This window comes from Manis pentadactyla, chromosome 16 (assembly GCF_030020395.1).
Source record: "Manis pentadactyla isolate mManPen7 chromosome 16, mManPen7.hap1, whole genome shotgun sequence".
NCBI classification, from domain to species: Eukaryota; Metazoa; Chordata; class Mammalia; order Pholidota; family Manidae; genus Manis; species Manis pentadactyla.
The window spans coordinates 19,881,270-19,902,623 of NC_080034.1; the positions used below are offsets into that span (position 1 = coordinate 19,881,270).

The window sequence follows — 21,354 nt, forward strand, 5'->3', positions numbered from 1 at the left end:
AAGCACTTCAAAATTGTAATATGACACCTACAGATTAGTTTTACATTTATGTTTGCACAAATATTTGACAGATTGGCTGCAACCAGTTCAATCTATTTAGTGAAGCCCACAACCAAAATCACATGCACCGGTCTAGACATCAGGCACTGTCCGCAGACATTTTTGGGTTGCTACTGGCAGTTTGTGGGTAGAGGCCAGGTATGTTGCTAAAAGTACCCCACAAAGCACAGGATGGCCTCCCCAACAATGGATTACCTGGCCCCAAATACTAACAGTGTTGAGGTGAAAACACCACTTCAGGAAAAGTCAGTGCTTTGCACAAGTTTACTAACTCACTTTGAAAACAACCAGACCTATGCAGATACCAGGAATTTAAGGTTTAAAGAATTTAAGGTTATGTTTGATTAAGTATTTTCACTCTAAGGATAGCTCCATGTATTGAATTATGGATCAATCTCAGAAGTGACTTCATATGCTAGATGATAATAAGCTACTCACATTCTGTTAACTACAGTACAGAAAATGAGGCACATTTTCTTAAAAGAAATCTCTGGCCCACTAATTCTATAGGAAATGCTATGACAGCATCTATTCCTGGGCTGCTTCTTTTGATGAAATTGTGCACCTACCTCCAGTTAACATATGGGGGATCTACCTGTGCGTCTTACCAATGGGTTACTACTGCATCGGACATTTATACCATTTTATGGGTAATACACTAGAACTCCAGGTGGAGATATCAAGAGAACTTGTAGAGATATGAAGAGTACTATAACACTAATCTAAGTAAAATCTAAGCACAGACTGGTTAAGTTACTTTAACAAATGAAGTAAAAAATTATCAAAGAGTACATTTAAAGTATTAACAACAAATACATTTTTAACAAATTTTTCCTGAGAACAATTAATGTGTTCTGCAAAAGATTTCCTATGTCACTAGATATGGAGGTGAGAAAATAATTTCTTTTCCTAACAATTAGCCTAGTGAAGGCTGTGCCATCCCACACACATATATTGGGTGGGTATTGAGGAAGTACCATGGAACTGTACCTTATACATGGGAGGTTCTAAAGTCAGTACACCCATGAGACCTGCATAGTTGAAGTACCCCTGAGAAAACTCTGTGTAGAGCCAAATTGGGTGAGAAATGTGTTTTTAAATCCCCAAACCCACCCAGTGCAATGATAATGCTCAAACCACGCAAAGGAGGCCCAAGGGGATCTAAGGGGACAGCAGATTCATGACTCCACTGCTCCTTATTCTGAAGTAGTGGATCTTGAAGTAGGATAGAAAGTGTTATCTCTTATGCTTATACCATGAATTACTTTTGCCTCTGCCCAGAGGCTGTCACCCATATACACAAATGCAAGAAAGTTAAAGACCTGAGACATGTATTTGCCAGGCACTGTGACAGGGATTGTTTTAAAAGAATATCCTTACACACTGTGAAAGCCTAAAGTACATCAAACTCTTTCTCATTTTACTGACAAAATGATAACTTCTTTTGAAAGCTTGTTCCTATTTCTTTTTAAAAAGGAGTTAAACTAATACCTTCGAGGTCTCAGGCAAGAAATCTATAGTCAGCATCTCTACCCTTCTTAATCATGAGGGTATAAAGAAAAAATAAATCAGATCTGAGAGCTGGCACAAAACACTGGTACTCAAACATGGTCAAGTGTACCGTCTCAGGCTAATAACTGGCTTCCCAGCTAAATGCTAAAGCAAAGTTATAAAGAAAAGGCTCAACAGAGCATCAATAATAAATAACAGTTTGTAAGGATGACAAATCAGATGGTAAAAGCTAAAACAAATTACTAGACTCTCCAACATCTTATAATCACATTTAACGAAGCCATGAGAGATTAGTGCGTTGGCTCAAATACCAGTTTATCCACACAGAATACAAGTGCCAGTTTGAAGATGGCTGCTGCTGACCAAGGACACCCCACATGTGAGCTTGTTAACAGCTGTCTCAGGGACAGAGGTGCTCCCAGCAGTGCCAGAGAGGAAAAGGCCCTGTTCCCTGCCCAGTCCACACACAGTTTCTACAGGCTGGGCGACCCTCTCACAGATTCACTGCTGCCTGGGGGAAAAAAAGGCACACAGACTCCTGTTTTTCTTGGGTGAACCATCCCAGAGACAAGTCAGAAAACAGATCTAAAAAAAATATATTCCTGCTTTCCAGAGGAGTTAATAATACATTTTTTGGTTTATTCTGGTGCCTTCTGTACACTACAGAATCAACAGAAGAAACCACAGCCTCATTTGTACACATCTCTGAGTTCTATTTAGGACCACAACCCTCAGAAATAAAAAGCCTACAGTTAACTCTTTATATCAGTGGTACAAGAACTAAAGCAAGTGAATAACTGAAATGTGAGCCTCTCATTTCCAGTTACATCCATGAGCAACACAACCTGAGGTGACCTTCCACACCTCTAAACTACTATAGCAATTGCATCGTCAAATTTAACAATCAAACATGGCCTACTGATTAATGTAATACTAACTTCTGTGGTTGAATATTTCTTACAGTTGAATATTTCATTCTGTCTGTTACCTCCTACTAGAATTTTTAGTTTGAAGCAAAGTTTTAAAAAATTGTTTAAAGATATATATGAATAGAGAGCATAATTAGTGAAAAAAGTTTAAATACCAAAATATCTAAAGCAAAAGACCCCTGTAACCTCATGTCTCCATCTGCCTCTAAAAGAACTATTAATATTTTGGTTTACTGCATGGATAAGTTATTTTAAGAACAAATATGAGAGTACTATGAACTGTTCAACACTTGCTCTTTTTACTCGGTGTCATGGACCTCCTTCTATGTCACTACAGAGAGAAATAACTCATTCTCTAACTGCTAAGTATTCCACAGGATGGCCAGAGTATTGTGTTGTGTTTTGTCTTAACATTTTTCCCCCCAGCTTTGTTGAGATATAAGTGAGATATAACATTCTGTAAGTTTAAGGTGGACAATGTGATGATTGGATACTTATATATTGCTAAGTGATCACCACAGCGGGGTCAGTGAACACTCCATCACCCCTCACATAATCACCAGTGCGTGTGCATCTGTGTGTGTGGTATGCAGACATTTAACATCTTACTACCTCAGCAACTTTCAAGGATATAGTATTGTTAAGTACAGTTACCATGCTGTACACTATTTGATCCCTAGAACTTATTCATCTTATAAGTAGAAATTTGTACCCTTTGACCAGCATCTTCCATGCCCCCCAGCTCCTAGCCTCTGGCAACCACCATTTCACTTTCTGATTCTATGAGTTCCACTTTTTTAGAATCCACGTGTAAGTGAAATCACACAGTATTTGTCTTTCTCTTATTTCACTTAACAAAATGACCTCAAGGTCCATCCATGTTGTTGTAAGCAGCAGAATTTCCTTCTTTCTCATGGCTCAGTAATACTCCATTGCATCTATGCCACATCTTCCCTATCCATTCATCTGTTAACAAGGCTTAGGTTGTTTCTAAATTATGGCTACTGTGAATAATGCTGCAGTGAACATGAAGTGCAAATATCTCTTCAATATCCTGTTTTCATTTCTTTTCAATATATACCCAAAAGTGGGATTGCTAGATCACAGGGTAGTTCTATTTTTCATTTATTGAGGAACTTCCATACTATTTTCCATAGTGGCCACGCCAGTTTACATTCCCACCAGCAATGCACAAGGGTTCCCTTTTCTCCTGCATCCTTACCAACACCTGTTATCTCGCCTTCTCGATAACAGCCATTCCAACGTGTATGAGGGGGTATCTCTTAATATTTTTAAATGTTTTTGGATTATGAAACTAAAAGATATATTTGAATTTCAATGGTATATTTCCCCTTTGTGAACCACTGTCTCCAGTATTTGGTACTATTAATCCTCCAAGATCCTCAAACACCCAATTTTGTGTACTTGGTGGATGTTCCTATGGGAGAGGGCCTTAGAATTAAAGAAATGTGCATTCTGTGCCCGTAGGGAGCTGATGAGAAAGACAGCTCCTCCACTACTGTACCAGAAGGTTTGATACTTAGTTTCCAAATGGCATTTTACAGTTATTCTTGCTATAATTTATCCTATCAAACTTGTCAAAGAAAGTTTTTGAAAACTAACATGTAGTCTCCCTGTGCCATTTGCTATTTTTATATTCCTGAGAGAAGAGGCAGAAACTTGTGTGGTATTTGGTATGATTTCTCATGGTCTAACATTTCTGCAAGCTAAAAAGCTGACATGGTAACCTTTCTTTTATAAGTTTCTGTACTAATACTTTAAATAAGTAGTAGTTAAATATTTTAATAGGCTTACCATTTGGTTATGAATCTATATGTACATGGGCTGAATGACACACTTAACTGACTCAGATGGTGGCCAGGCAACTTGACTTAATTGGGTTTTCTCCACCCCAACCCAAGCATAATAAAAATTTAACTTTCCCTTCTTCTGAGAACTGGAGAACAGGGCCTTCACTGGTGTGAACCATAGTTTTTAGACCTCAAAGCTGTCTTTCTGCTCAAGAGTCACTGATGCAAATTCATGCTCACCAGTGTGGCAAGAGCCAGGGAAGGTTTGGAGTCACTAAGTTTCTACTACTGGAGATGAGAGGCCAGGAAAGAACTGCCTTTTTCAAGCTGTTAAGTCTCATGTTAGGCTTAGTCCAGCAAAATTCAACATTCAACTCAAACGAATCCTAAGTTTCCAGTAACCAGTTAGTGGTTTTAAGAATTCGTCAAGACATCTTATAAGCATTCACTTTAAAAAGGTGAGCATCCCCTGAGGCCACAACTCATCGCCAGAGTCCAGCTGAGTACTGCTGTTTACCTGCACTACTATCAATAATCCATTAGCAAGAATGAAAAATGGTGGCTTATGCCTGCCTGTCAGTGACCAGCTAATCAGCTAATCCCCCAAACTCTTTGGATTGCTGGTATTTATCATTGAAAATTATTGATCACCTTCCCCTGGATTGAGTACTTTTTCTCCTATCTAGCTATATAACACTTAAAAGCATTTTTTAAATTCCTTTGGCAATGAAGACTGAGATATAAGGCACTTCACAGTGGTCCGCTATTCATTCTACAAAACTAACATTTTTAACATTTTCATTCAGTTGACAGATACGTACCAGGCAGCTACTATGTTCCTGGCACTGGGAAAGGGCACATGATACAATGACACATAAGCCATAATATCTAACTTTAGGCAACTTAGGTTTAGGAGGGTTACATACATTTAACAGGCAATTATCATATGGTGCTATGAGTTCTACATTAGGGGTAATACAGAAGAAATTCAGACTCAGAGAGAAGAAGGCTTCCTGGAGAAAATAAAAGCATGAGTCATGAAGAATAAAAATAGAGAGATGGAAAAGAGGGTCTCAGATAGAAAGAATAGCTTGTGTAGCCTTAAGGGAAATAAAGTACAGATGACATTGCAGGTGATGAAATTAGTTCAGAATGGCTGGAACAAATCTATATGCTACAAAGATGAAAAGAAGTCATATTCCAGAAACTGGTGAGCAACCCAATATGACCTTTCACCCCAAAACTTGAGAGGTGGTGCGTTGTGACCCTGGGGATGCCAGTCTGGTGGCTATTCACTTTTTTTTGGATTATGAATAACTTGGTGAGTCTGATATTAGCTGTGGATCCTTCTTGCCAGAAAAGTATCCCTGAATACAATTATGTTAACAATTTCAGGGGGCTGAGTCACCAGCAGAGCACATCAAGAACCCCGATTAAAATCTAGTTCAAACTCACTCAGGCCCATTCTTCAGGTGAGGCCCACAATCACTTCCAAATACTAGTTCAAAAGCTAAAGCAAAGCCTAAGAGCCCCGGTTCTCGGGACACGCTCCTGCCCTTGCATGTCTGTACCGCCATCCTGGGAGGCACCGCTACAGAAGCATTTAAAGTGCCCCACATACGGGCTGCCTCTCATCTTCTCTACTCCATCAAGATCAACCACTCCAGATCCCAGACTAAGAACTTCCTGGGGGTTGGGTGTTCAATTAATTGGTATACATTCTATAAGGCAAAGGCAAGGTGGCAAAGACTCATGGCAAAGGTCAGGATAGGTGAGCACTTGTGTCTTTCTCTCAAGCAAAGCAAACCATAGCATGCTTACCTGTTCCCTGCCACATCCAGGACATGGAGCTCTGTCACCTGTGATATCTCTGCAGGTATCCGAGTCAGTCTATTATCACGCACACAGAACACAGTGAGGCTGCAGCAGCCGCCGATCTACAGTGGGAAAGAAAATACATCTTTTTTCCAGAATTTTTGGGAGATGGAGGTGGGACTGGAGTATCTTGTATGTCAAGTGGCATGAAAAGGATGTATCAAATTATACCACAGGACTGTAAGTCTCACTGGTGAACAACTATGATTAACTTAAATCATAACAAAACAGAGTAGCCCAGTAAGTTCATACAAATTGCTGCAAAATATTAAACATGTGTTCTAAATTAAATCAAGAAAATAAACAGCTCAAAAATTTCATTCTGAAAAGGAAGTCATTTTCCACTGCTATCTAACATAACTGCATCTTATAAATACGTAAACCAAACTACATAATCCAAGACACATAAAATTCAGTAATATGGGAGTTTTAAGAATTCTAGGCTCCAAACGTTGGGCCAAAGGTGATGCACACACATATACACAATTCTGAAGTCCTGCCAGTTATATAACTTCAGCATTCTACTTTATCTAATAGAAAAAAGGGGACACCTGATAAATACCTAATTTCTACTGTACATCCTTTAATAGCTTTTGGCCATTCACAACTTAATTTGGTAAATTCTTTTTCTTTGACAAATGCAAAATCAACAATATTTTAACAAAGAGCTATGACCTACCAGTAAAAAGCATATATGAATATCTGCACCTGCACCAAATGTGATTACCATTTTTTCCCCCTTTTAAAGAAGCAGTTCAAAGGTAATTGAGCTCTGTGCGGGTCTGGTCTTCAAAAAAGAACATAACACAAAAGAATTCACGATTCTCTTGAAGAAACTGGCTATGGTTTCTACAGACAGGGAAGCTCCACCAAGGGGTTAGAAAAATAAACCCAGACACAACATTTTGCAGGACACCATACAGTAGCACATTCTTCTTGTACTTGCGATCCTGGCTGAGAGCAATAGCCAGGAAAGGCTCATGAAGGAACCTATTGATGTCCCTCTGACACATGGAAAACTACTCCACAGCCTCCCACTTTAGGGAGGGCAAGAGACTTGAATCTTCAATGACATCTGAATATATCTTCTACCATTTTCTATTTATATGTGTTTAATATATGTATATATCTTAAAAAGCAGAACACATCTTTATGGAATTTCTACATAACTACCTTCATCACAATCTTCCTATGTCTCCCTTAAGAGTTAATATAAAGATTTTGAAGTAATATATTTAACCATAGTATCTAAACATAATAGATATACAAGAAAAATAAACATATAAGAAAACAGGGAGTAACATTCATCTCTGGTCACCTGGACAACAGCCAAATATGTAGAAGAGTTTTTAGCTTATACCTTTATTTTCCAATATTCACACTTTCCATCCCAGCAAAACTGGTTTATTCACTGTCCTCTAAAATACATCTCATATATTTGGTCCCACTGTTCCTTATGGAAATGCCCTTCTTCCTCCTTTCTAAATCTTACCAATCCATCCAAAAATTAGCTAAACTTTCTCTACTCCATAAAGTCTTCCTAGAAACCCCTGGTTCATATTAATACATTGCCCTCTGCACTTCTTTCACAATCATGGTCTATACAAACCCTCAGATCTTTTGATTGATCTGCTGCATCTATATATAATATTCTTGTTGCATCTACATATATTTTGCATCTATATATAATCAGGTGCATGGCAAGCATGGTACCCATCCTATCTATACCCACATGTGAAACCTATCTACCTACCAACATTTCTCATTTAGGTATTTTAATACATTAAATTTTTTTATTACTAGCAAAAGGCTGACACTTAAGGTTATTATCTGCTTCTATGTGTAGCCAATGGAAACCACAAACTCTTCTTTTTTCTAGTAAGAATCACCACAGCGGGCTCTCTTAGGTTTTATATATATAGGACCCCAATATCGTGTCCTAAAAGAGATTTGAAACAGGATAATTTATGGCCCTTGGCAGTCTACCCTCCCTTGAGGAAAAGAATCATCAGTTTTACTCAGGTGGCCAGGAATATCATGGAAAGAAAGTAATCAAAACCCTGACTCTTTTGAGGATCGACATGAGGAATCTGATAAATTTAGACTATCCCAACAAAGATCCTCATGGAAGGGACCCCCACCGCCACCCACCACTGACCCCATTCCACGTGGAAGGATCTGGGTTCCATGTCAGCACACGGCTGGGACTGGACACCCCTCAGCCCTGCTGTCCTGGCCTGGCTTTGAAGAGACAGCATTTATCTGTACTCTAGGGAGTCAAAACAGGCAATATCAGCTATTCATATACATGACCCTCACGATGGGACAGGAAGCTCCTAAAGGGTATATAAAGCTGAGACTGCATCCTGATTTGGGGCACTCTGTCAGGATACTGTCCACTGCCAGCCACCTATAGGATACCTGTTTGGGGACACTAAATCTATATACCATGTGAACATTTTCAATTTGTATATTGTACTAACCTAAAGTGGTTAGTTAGTTAACTAACTAAAGTGGTTAATCAGAGAAGGCTCATAAAAGTTGTTGGAGCAATAAAAGTTCTGGACAAGTTAACAGCCCTAAAGTATTTGGGGGGAAATAATGTGAATTCCCAAAGGAGCACATGAGCTGTTTACTGTGTTTATAGTTTCATTTATTTACTTCTCATGTTTTTCCTTTCCCACTCCAATTTCACACCCATCCGAGACCCCCAAGGGATGGAAAGCAATTGTAATGGAGAGCCTCCTAGGCCCTCTGGGTTGTCAGAGCAGGCAGAGCAGCCTCCTGATCTGCGCGGTGCATGGTACTGGGAAAACACGGCGATGAAGAGCGAGCGCTGCTGCAGGGTGTGCTAAGGGCGCCTCAATCGCCGCTAGGGGCACGGGCTGTCCTAGGCAAACAGTCACACACCGCCCTCTTTCCAAATCAGCCAGGAAGGGATGGCGTGAGCCTCTGGCTTCTCCAAGAGATTACTAAGCAGACAAAACCATAAGTCAAAAGGTAGAGTTCTCTGTAGACGTCAGAGGGGTGTGGGGTGCAACGAAGGGATGACTGCTTTGAGATCACACAGACCTGGGTTGGAATTCAGGCTCAGTTCTGTGCTTTGTGGGTTTGAATATGTTACTCTAACAAAAAGTAACAATAGGGATTAAATTAAATGAAACCACAAATATAACTTCAGCACCTATCACAGAACCTGGCCCATTGCTGCTGCCAAGTAAACGTGGTGACTTTTTTTTTTTTTCTAGGAAGTTAAAATCCCAGATTCAATTGACGAGTGCAGTCAACACTCAAGTGTCTGCTGTGCTGCTGGAACTGGGATGATGCTGGCAAGCTCAGCATGCCTGAACTTCTTAAAAAACAGTCTCCCTGACAATGGGACATTTTGTCACCATGACAAATACACTATAATCTTAGTACTGGTGAAGAGTTGACATGAATGCAGTATTTATTATACTATCATTCATATGTATTTTTGCTTTCTACTTTGGGTCCAGGCAGAGTTTACAGGCTCCTCAGTGGTCACCAGCATAACATGCCTATACCACTTAGAAATTCTGAGAAGCAGGGTCACTGTTTAAAAAACTTATTACCAGTTATGTAGGAAGCTGGTATTTTTAAACTCCCTTAAACCACATAATAGCACCTTCCCAGAATACAAGGGGTTGGACTTGGATTCTCTGAGAATTACAGAATATAGCTGAGAATCCTTGTTTAGCTGTTCTGTGTCTCTTAATTCAAAATGATTCTGCCCTTAACTGTTTGGCATTGATCTAATTAATACATCTCAAGGAGATGGGGCCTGCAAGTCACTGAGCAAACCTCTAGTAAGGTCATATTTCACTAAGAATTAATTGACTGCAGGTAACAAAACTGTCATCAGATTCAATAACGCACAGAGAAAGCCTGTCTTAGTTACCTTTGACTGCCTATATTCTACTCTTGTGAATGCCTGCCCTCAGTGTTAAATGAACTTGCCTTTTACTTCAGTATCTTCCTTTCAATATAATCTGTAACAGAATTGAACCCATATTTCACTGGCAAAAAGGAAAATGTAAAATAAGCAAAACCTGGTCAAAATACAATTTGAACAGAAATAATACGATGCATAATCTTAGAAACCAAACACTATTTTTGCTTTTCCCATCATCATCTGTGGCATATTATTCCAATGTTCCCTATTTCAGAAATATTTGGAAATCATAAGGCTTTGGGACTCCCTGAATTGTTGGGCCACTCACATTAAAGTACCACTAACTGCTATGGCATTCTTCTTTTCTTATTACAATAAAGTACCTTAACATTGACAGGAAGATATAAACCACATATCCCCACACACAAAGGCACAAAAGAAAAATACTCAAACCAAAACCTGCCACAAAGAGATAATCAATATTAATACAATCTTTCATTATTGTTGCCATGCATTTGTGATTATATACATACACATTTTTTAAAAATTAGGACCAACACTATGATCTTTAATACCTTTGTTTACATATGATACCAATAATGTTTTCCCATGTTATTATGTTTCTAAAAAGATTTTTACTGACCCCATAATCATTTCATTCTAGAGATGATCCACAGGTCACTCAACAAATCACCCATACTAGACACTGCAAGTTAGTTCTGCCATTTCTTTGCTGTGTGATCTTGAGCAAGTTACTTAATATCTCTGAGTCTTGTTTTCACAATCTGTTGGATGTTGATAATGATTTACCGACACCTCACAAAACTATTGTGAAAATTAGACAAGCAGCAGCATGAAAGCACTTGGCACAGTGCCTGGTAAAGGTGAGCTGCCCCTGTACCTGCTTGGCATGGTATACGGAGCCTGCTGGCTGCCCCTAAATATACTATGAGAAACATTCTTGTGCATCATTTTTAATGGATACCTATAGTTGTTTTCATAGGATAAAGTTCTAATAGAATTGCAGAATCAAATGGTATGTACATTTTTAAAGTTTTTTATGATATTACCATATTTTCCCTTCCAGGGAAGCCATAATAATTTGTGATTCCATGGTAATATGCACTTTCCTGTACCCTCGCCAACATATGGCATCATTTTTTACAATCTTGAAAACCTGATATGTCAAAACGCTTTAATTAACATTTCTGTGAATACTGAAGGGGCTAAAATGTATGCATATTAATAGCCATTTCTATTTTTTCTTCTATGAATCACATATTGGTTTTTGGAGGGGGTTCTTTGTTTTTATTTTTGCCCACTTACCTAGACTGGGAACACCTTTTTCTCAAAGACGTGAAAGGATTTCTAATAGAATAAGGAGAGATCTTCATTTGTAATGTTGTAAATGTCTCCCTGACCTCAGGCTGTCTTTACCTTCTTAAAGATCAGAAATCTAATTTTCATGTAGACAATTCCTCAAATGTTTCTTTTACAATTTATTCTCTCTTTTAAGTTAAGGAATGCCTTCTCCATTTTGAAATCCCATAGTCAACTATATCTTACTAGTATGTTTAGGTTTTATATCATCTTTTATCAATAATTCATTTTAGAATATTATGGGAATTTACACTAAAATAATTTTAAGTGGGCTAATCAAAAGGCAGAAAGCTATCCACAAAATGGATTCTCCATCACCACAGACATTTCTGAATATCATACTAATATTTATGCCTTAACTAATGTTCACAGATTGCCTGATAAAGAAACGCTCTGATGAATGATCTGCAAACTCTTTCTTATCACATTTGACTGGATAAGGGTGACAGAGTCAGGTCACTTTCATTTTGACTTGATGGAGACAAAGGACTGGACTCTACTTGGATATGTGCTCAGTTTCTTCCAGGCAGAAACTCAGTATAGTCCAGGTTGTTTAAGGGTCAGATTTGGCTGGGGAATATTATGAAGGTATTGGCTCTCTCTCATCATACCCATGATCACTCACACTCACATACCAACTCCCTGTCTATCCATGAATCATACTACAACACTGTCTCTTCTTAATTCTTCCCTCCACCAAAAATACGAGTTTTTTAGGGAACCTCCTTTTCCCAGAAGCATACATACTTAAGCAACAGGATGAGAAATAAAAGACACAAATAAGTTGCTTGAAAAATCAGAAGCAAGCCACAGGTAGCAAAGAAAGCAAATCCCTCCTCTCCATTAGAGAGGGAATCATGCATACAAATTAAAATTTAGGTGAGCTTTCAAGTTACTATGCTTTTCAGAATTTCTGAATAACTTAAAATGTAATTTATAGAAAAGCATTCTTTTGAGAAAGAATAACCTGAACAAATCTGACAAACACATAACAAAATAAGGTTCCAGGCCATGCAGTCATTTAAAAAAGTCTGAGTTCAGGAGGAAAACGTCCAATATTTTACAACAAAGAACACAAAAAGTAGTCAGCCAATTTGAATCTTCATGCATTAAGGAAGCAAAATGGAAGTTAGAGATGCAATTGTGTGGTCTGAACAATACTTACAAGATAACATGTTTTCCTGACATTTCTAAATTTCCAAGCAGCTAACAATTAAGAAAATAAGAAACATTCATTGATTTGCAAATGTTTACCACAAATAACAACACAGAAAACAAACAGAACCTATTGTTGTGATCCACACAATACAAACACTTTCCCCTAAAACATTTGGGGAAAAAAATACAAATAAATACTGCTATACAGACTAAGGAGCTGTGCTATATAAAACTGATAATATACAATACTATCAAATTAAAAAAGAGAAAAAATAAGGACTACACAGCATACCAGACCAACGGCAATTAATACAACTATGGATTTTAGCGTATAACTTGAATTGGTCAGCACTTCAGTTTGGATATGTCATGCATGCAACGTAATTGTTCAAAAGAAAGAAAAAAGTTTTGAAAGAAAATAATCCAATCAGAAAAGTGCAGGATTTGGTCAAATGGTATCAAGCTTGGAGGTAAAGCAGGTATATGTGAGCACAATCACTAGGCCTGCCCCCTCCCTACGCATGGACATACATACACACACACATACACACAATCACAAGGCCTACCACAATCACTGCACAGGCTCATGGCAGGCACGAAGGTGCTGTCCAGACCAACATGATGCAATTCAAGGTCAGGAGGCCCTCGGTAGTCTGGCTGCTCAGTCCCAACTGGGTTATCAATTGTAACCCAAAGCAGAACTGGAGACATGTGCTCGATGTATTTCCTGCTTTGGGAGCTCAGTATGTGTATGAGCAGGAGTGAAGGTGTGCTACAAAGATCTGATTCCTAAAAACCTAAACATTCTCTGCTTTATCTCACAGCTGAAGGAAAAGGCTTAGACTTCATTCATTTATAAAACTCTAGATGCCAGAAAACCAATCAGAATTTGATAGGAAATGAATAAAACATGATAGCTAAGTAAAATGCTTTGAAGCTACAAATATTTCCACAATACTTTCACTTTTCAATCATGAAAAGCTGTTCTAGTAAATGTAATGGACACACAGCATGTGCTACATATAAGTCTCTAAACAGAAACACTTGAGTACAAGTTTCACTCTCTTAAAATGAAAACAGGACTGATGCTAAAATGATGGTAACAGTTCTACAAAAACGAAATTCTAAAGTTCTGATCTAGAACATGTTCCTTTAAAAGACAGAATCAAGAGAGGAACAGGGAAGCTGGGGGTGGGTGGTGAAACTTACTGGGTATTTAATATTAAACCTAAAAGTGTTCTTTTTGGCATTAACCTTGAAAATATTCCTAAAATGTATTAATTTTCTAAAACATCCAAACTAAAGACAAATGACTGCTCTTTACTGAATCAAGGTCCTGCCTTACCTCAAGGCTAGAGAGATGAAAAGGCCAGACAGAATTTTTGTCTGAGTGGCCCCACTTTTACTGGCCAGCAAAAGAGCAGTGGGCTGGCTGTCGGGAGATGCATCTTTGGATACCATGGTAACAGATTCCCAGCTCTGTAAGCCCTACTGAGGAAGGCTTTTCACTGGCCTCGGTTCCCTCGTCTGTAAAATGAGGACATTTCCCTCAAGACCTCAAAAGCTGTTGTGAGGACCCAATGAACTAACATACCTGAAAGCACCTAGGATGGTACGTGGCATAGAGAAAGGAGCAGTCAGTCTTTCCTACCTCTCTGTGCATGTGCTTAGCATGTCCCATCTACATGTGCTATTTAGCAAGATTGAAGTTAATGTGCAGAATATCTGCTCTGTGTTTTTGTTTATCTCTTCGAGACTGGAACCAAAATGCTTTGAGTAGCAGAATCCCTGCCTTGTGTCCTAGGTTAGCTAAGATGTAGACTTAAGCCTTTCTGCTGGAAACAGTTTTATTTAAATGTCAGTGTTCAGATTAAGCGTGTGTCAGAATATGGCCACATTTATAATAATATCATCATTTATTATAAAGAGCATTGTTCATCTTACTCAGGTCCAAGATAAATGTAGGAAAGACTCAAAATAGGGAAATCCACAAAGGAATCCACACCTGGCCAGTGATCCTATCTCAATACCACACCTTCTTATGTGAGGCCCTAGCAAAGGGGATGGGGCTCACCAGCATTTGATGGCAGGGAAAAAGGTGACTTAAACTTAGTTTTAGGTTATACTACTAATAAAAAAATCAAGCTCAGTACTATGCATCTCCAATCAAGTTCTTCCTACCTCTAAACAGAAAGTAAGCCTTCTTTTTAAACAACACACTAGATGCCTCCCTGTCTACTGTGGGCTTCTTTCTCATTCTTGGCATTTTCCCTCCCTTGCCAGAACTTAAATGCCTCTAAGTTGGCACAGCTTTCTCCACAACGGATGGTCACTGTTCTCTTTTCTCCTGCATGGAGCACTGACAAAAAATGTCCTAAGAGTCTGGCTACAGCTTCCTACTACCTTCCTCTACATGAACGCCTTCATGAAGAGTTCATTCACACTCCCCCAGACATGAATGCTGTCTAGTGTCAGCCTCTGCCCGGGAACAGGGCTGAGATCCCGTTTTCTAATTTCAAAGGCTTATATAAGGGGCAATTAAATTTCACATTATACTCAATCAAACCTCAAGTCATCCACTTCTGCCAGACTCCTACCCATTTCTGTCAATGGTGTCCCCACTTCCTGTATGTCAAACCCAAAACATCAATCTCTCTCCCATCTAAAATTATATCTATTCACTTTTCTCAACACTTGCTCATTCACAGTCATCTGGACCCACCGACTCTCTTTAACGTTACTGATAACCATTCTTTGATAAATTCCTCCAACCATCTCTCCACTCAGAGATGAGAGTATATAACCTTTAAAAAGTACCACATAAGTCTTCTAAAGTATTTGACATTTTTGCTACTGTATGCATTATTATTTATAATAATTATTATTATTTTTAAAAGCACATACCTCTTTTGGTAAAGACACTAATTTATTTCTGTCTGCATTCAAGTTGCTCAACTTCTTAAGTTTTCCAATGCTCTTAGGTAAGGTCTGTTGAAACAACATTTTTACTATTAACACATATTTTTTAGTGTTGCTCACAGCAAAACAGATCTTTTCAAGGAGTTAAAGAATATAATCTCATCCAGCAAGAGAAGCATGATAGTTCTTCCTGAATATCAGATATTTTAAAGCTCACTTAGGAAATACGGAATTAAGTATTTTAACATTTTTGTTGAAATGAGAGTATGTTTCAACAAAGTGAAGCTGAAGACACAGACCTGGGAACAGAGAAACACCAAGTAAAGAGGTAATGAAGGCTCTTCGCCTCAGGTAAGAAGGAACTTGTACCCTCAAGATTCATCCCTGCCCTGCCTGCACCTCTGAGAACCACGTGAGCTTGGAGGAGCACGGAAGCCAGAGCACTGGGCGGGGCCGCTGCGGGGACAGAGGAAGGGTGCCCGGGGCTGCTGGAGGCAGCACGAACCCTGCAGGAACCCCGGGCCCACAGGACGGTCTTCGACACTAATGGAATCCAGCGGGGAATGCGATTTTCCCAACCATTGCGATTGCTACCTGTACGCCTAAAACCACAAACTAGGGCAGGAAGGTTTGGTCACTTCCAGCACACCTGCCAGAGGAGGTGGCTTTCCCCAGGAAGAGGCAGAAGGAGCGGGAAAAGGAGGGCAAAAAATAGAGTGACAAGATGAAGATAGATAAAAAGAAAAGAGAAAGGTAGGAAAGTAAACTGAAGAAAAAAATAGCTGCTACAGACAATCAAACGAGGGGCAGAGGAGATGAAGTCACAGGTGAGGGGCTGATGAAAGCGGACGGCGGCAGGAAGGGAGAAGGCAGCCGAGAGGCGCCGGCACCCTGCTGACCCACCCCGGCGCGAGGTGCACGCTGAGGCCTCTGCCCTTGGTGGGAGCGCGGGCCACCTGCAGCACCTCCACCCCTGATTTCTAGGATGGGGTAAGATCACAGACGGAAGCCCAGCCCCAAAAAGGGCATTCCTGCCCCAGCCCCACTGAGGTCAACCACCATTTCTTCTCCTCTCCCCACCTCTTCCCATTTGCTCAAAGAACCCAGAGAGGACAACGTTTCCTCTGGCAGTCCATGGACACCATGGCAGAGGTACCAGCAAGTTTACCAATGGTGGCTCATCCCTACATCTTCCTGGGGACTTCTGTGAGGTGCCAATCAGTTCCTGCACTGAAAGCACCACAAGTGGGACACGCACATGCACTGGCAGAAGAGCCTAAATATCACTGTCTTCACTTAGGCAGGTTAAAAACTGAGCATTTTCATGTATTGCATTTGCTTCACCTCCCTTTTTCTGATGCAACAAAGAAGTGCCCATTTAGTCCACCCAAACTGCAAGTAAGTAGAATCTACCCTAATAAGTCTTTATGATAAAAATGCACACTGTAAGTATCCATTTGAACGTGCAAACCACACTCACCAGGAGTCGGTTTTCTGTAAGAACTAATTCAGTGAGGCTTTCACAGTCCCCAACTGCTTCAGGCAACTGTGAGAGTCTGTTCTGATCCACCTTCAAGATCGACAGTTTCTTTAGTTTTCCTGTAAAAAGCAGTAGTTAAGCTCATTAGTTACAATTGTTTCCCTAATCATCACTTGGTATTTCCTATCTGCTGTTCTTTTTGTTTTAAACCATTACTCATTTTTTTCCCTCACCCAGCACCTCACATTATAGAACATCATTCTCATTTAGATTGTGAAAGGTTGAGAATTAAAATAATTTGTCAGCAATTAGAAACATATCATTTTAGAAGTCACTTCATTAAAAACATCATATCAAAGCCAGAAAATTTAAGGAAAAACAAACAGCTTGACTTTTGATGGATCTTTAAGATGAGCAAATGTTTCATACACAAAGGAGAGAGACTTTCATCTTACCCCAAGAATCATCCTTACTAAAAACAAAAAGCAATAGAGTGTATATAGTTTATTATATCACCTATGAAGGAGAATGACTCAGTGAAGATCCTGATAAAGTAGCATTTCTATACAAGCAGAATAGGATGGTAATTTTTGAAAAGCCCCATGAGGGACTGAACCTACTTCACTCAGGGCAGTAAGGCTGGACTCACAGGTGAGGTCCTCAGGCCGTGGAAAACGAGAATGGGTTTACCATAGCCCCCTCAGAGTCCCACCTGAGTGAAGGAAATCCTAAATCATTCCCATTCTCGTTTCCAACTACACCTCAGGGGACTGAGTACAGATCGGGGGAGCAGGAGCATGACAGCACTTTCTCCAGGAACGCCAGAAAGCAGCCTCTCTCTTAAGAGAGACATAGAGCTGGAGAAAAGGAGGCGCTGAAAGGATGGACGGGCCTGCCTGGTGGGCAAGGCAGAAGAGCTAAGCAGTTCTGAAGCCCTGTCCTCAGCACAATCAGTAACCTGCCACAATGGCCCCACTGGGTGAACCCGTCCTCACTGTCAGAGACGCATTAGCATTCCCTGCAGGGCTGACCCTTTCACCTGACACGTCGCACCCCAGAGAGTTCTCCTTAACAGTGTTACCAGCAGTGGTCTTGTAGCCTCTCCTTGAATACTTCTAGTGATGGGGTACTCATTCTTCACTAAGCAGCCCACACTAATTTGTAACAAATATTTGTTTTAAAGCTCTTTCTTAAACCAGATTGAGATCCACAATCCTCACATTTCATCCATTTGAACCGGGAGATATAATACATCTCTTCCTCTTTCGACATGACAGCCTTTCGAATGGCTTGAATTCAGCCATTGCAGGCCCCCTGCTTCTTATAAAAAGCCAACAGAACATTCCCAGTCCCTACAACTGCTTTCAGATGCCATGTGTGATTCTCACTGAACACTTACACTCAGGGTCAAAATCCCCATCAATGTTCCAGCCAGACTTAACTAAAAGCAATGTCTGTATTCCCACTGAGTTGCTATTATCAGGTACCACTTTCATCTTGACCAAATACAAGAAAGGAAGTGGTCCTCGGTCAGAGAGCTTCACCAACTACTGAAAATCTTGCAGAACTTCCTTTCATGTTTTGAATAAAAGTTAAATGAAGATCAAAGACAGCAATGTGATGACAACTATATGGTTGAATACAGGTTCTCAACAGCTTCTAAGTGGCTTTGCTACAGTGGAGTTGCTAGCCCATGCCTGTTTATACCTTCTCTGTTTGCATTTATTTTCTCACACTGGACTCAATTCCTTTATGGTAAAGGAAATGTCTGGACCAATTTTTTTTTTTTTTTAAGGAACAGCAGAGGATGGTTAAAGGAAAAGATTATTCTCAATGTACTAGGAAAAGGCTCAACTCAGGCATACCAAGTTCCCTTTTAGAGCCCTTCCCTAGGTCATGTTGTATGGCTCGACTTACTTCCTCATTACCTATGCAGGATGCTCACTTAGAACTTCCCTAGTGATTGCTCACATACCTGAAACACATTCTATTATTTGGGCTAATCTCTACTGAAATCAATGAGACAAGACGTGGATGAAATAGATATGAGTCAATATTTGTAAGTGATAATTGCTATAACTGCTACCAAGCCAGGATGACAGTAATATCAACACATAGGGAAACTTACATTGTAGTAAATACTCTCTGCATTCCTTCTTCCTTTAGAAACAAAGAAACAACGAGGAGACTACAGGAGCCACATCCCCAGCATCTGGGAGTGGTGACCGTGGACCGCTGTGCTCCAAATGCTCAAGCAACAGCTGTGCCTATAGTCGTTAATTATCCTCCATACTCACCAATGCCATCCGGAATCATTTCTAGTAAGTTCTGGGAAATAACTAAATCTGTTAGTGAAGTCAGGCCACTGATTTCTTCAGGAAGTCTCTCCAACCTGTTTTCAGACACATCTAAGCAGAGCAGGCTCTTCAGATTTCCTATTTCCTACATCAATGACATCGAAAAAGAAATTCATGCTTCAACCTGCCATAGTACAGAGGAATTTCTTAGTGATTTCACAAGCAAATACCAAGGTCATCCTAAGGATGTTTCTTTAGCGTCTATCTAAATGTGAAGTTTGGAGAAAATTTCCAGACCCCATTCCAATGAAAATGGGAAGCTGTATGAATCATACACATGGAGCTGGGAGGAAGGCCAAACCTCCCAACTGCAGGTAGGCAAGGAATAATTCTCACTCAGTACATGAAAAGATTGGCACCAAGAGAGAACAAATGATATTCCGGTAATGCAATTAGGCAAAAAAAAAAAAAAGGAGTCTAGAATCCAGTTCTTCAAGTTTAGAATCAATTACTTAATAAGCAGCTTACATTTTAGGGTGACTCTGAGATTTTCCCTGTTCAGGAAACATCTAGACTTGACACTTGAATAACATGCAGGTTTAGGGGGCCAACTCCCCACACAGTTGAAAATTCACATATAACTTTTAACTCCCCAAACACTTAACTAATTACCTATTGTTGACAGGAAGGCTTACTGATAATACAAACAGTTGATTAACACACGCTTTGTGTATGTATTATATGCTGCACTCTTACAATAAGCTAGAAAAAAGAAACATTTTTTCAAATTGTCACAAATCTCCAAAAAACTTTAAAACATATTTACTGCAAAAAGTCCACATACAAATGGACCTGCAAGCTTCAAACCCATGTTATTCAAGGGTCAACTGTACTGTACTTTATATCTCCTATGAAGTACTTATTACAACAAACATCAAGACAACTGTTCCCCAGCAATACTGGAGCATACAGACCCACTGACACCTTTAATCTTTAATATCAACAGAACAGAGATGTATACTGCTTTTAATGAAAACAGTTTATACAGGAGCGGGGAAAGTATCTCAACAAGTCTACCTTTCTATCCAAAAGGTATCCTATCTTCCATTCACAAAATGCACTTTCTCTTATATCTGCCTCCGTTTTTGCATTCCCTCTGCCACTACATTAAATCCCTACTCCTATTACCCTCTCATCTATTACACGTTTCTCAATCTGTACTTAATTTGGCCTCTTCTATTCTTTCTAGCTTATCTTCTATGACCCTGCCCCTGTATTTCCTGTCTATAGAAAACCAGACTACATTTTTTTCAAATTTCAGCCCCAACCCCTGAAGTTGTTCTACTTTTTCATTGATTCCTTTTAACAATGTCTTTGTAACCTTTTCTTTCAATCATCAATGAAGATAGGAAAATAACTGTGATTATCTTAGACTGATACATTTGTCCCTGGTTTAATAGAAGTTTATACAAGAGGGGCAAACAAGGTGTTTAAATAACCACTTGTAACAGGACCACTGGAGTTTTGTGTTCAGGATGTGGTATTTTGCACAAAATCATTTAGGCACATCTGTACACATATACCTTTTCTCCCTCATGTCCCATAGCTTATGTTTTATTACTTTCCTAATAAGCTTGTGGTGTTTTTATCCCCCCACCTTTGACTACTAAACTAGAATTCTCTCAACGAGGATTTCTCATAATTTCCTAGAGAAATCTAACTAGTAATCAAATCCTCACCCGTATCAGTTGCTGATCTGTCTCCTGTGCCCAAATGCACCCAACACCTCAGAAACAGATCCTGATTATCTCCTAGTTGCATCAGTCGTTAAGTGATGTCATGGTAACTCCAGCTTTAACTACAACAATCACAATTTTACATAAGTACTTCCCTCCAGTGTTAAACTACCCTGCACTGACAGGGCATTCCCCGCCTCCAGGGCACAGTCCCATCACAACTGGTTCACATTACTGAGCGGAGACAGCATCGGAGTTAATTTCAAATACAAGCATCTAGGCCA

The 21,354-nt window shown here is 39.6% G+C and overlaps 1 protein-coding gene across 2 annotated transcripts in view; it reads right to left on the reverse strand.

Annotated features, from left to right (window-relative positions):
* Positions 1-21,354, reverse strand: part of LRRC1 (leucine rich repeat containing 1) — a 122,147-nt gene that overhangs the window by 4,998 nt on the left and 95,795 nt on the right. For both annotated transcript variants that reach the window (XM_036916361.2, XM_036916362.2), the window contains 4 exons: positions 19,335-19,479; positions 17,038-17,156; positions 15,543-15,626; positions 6,134-6,249 (listed from right to left, as the gene is read on the reverse strand). In XM_036916361.2, the coding sequence (XP_036772256.1) occupies positions 6,134-6,249; positions 15,543-15,626; positions 17,038-17,156; positions 19,335-19,479 (464 nt within the window). The remainder of the gene's footprint in view (positions 1-6,133; positions 6,250-15,542; positions 15,627-17,037; positions 17,157-19,334; positions 19,480-21,354) is intronic.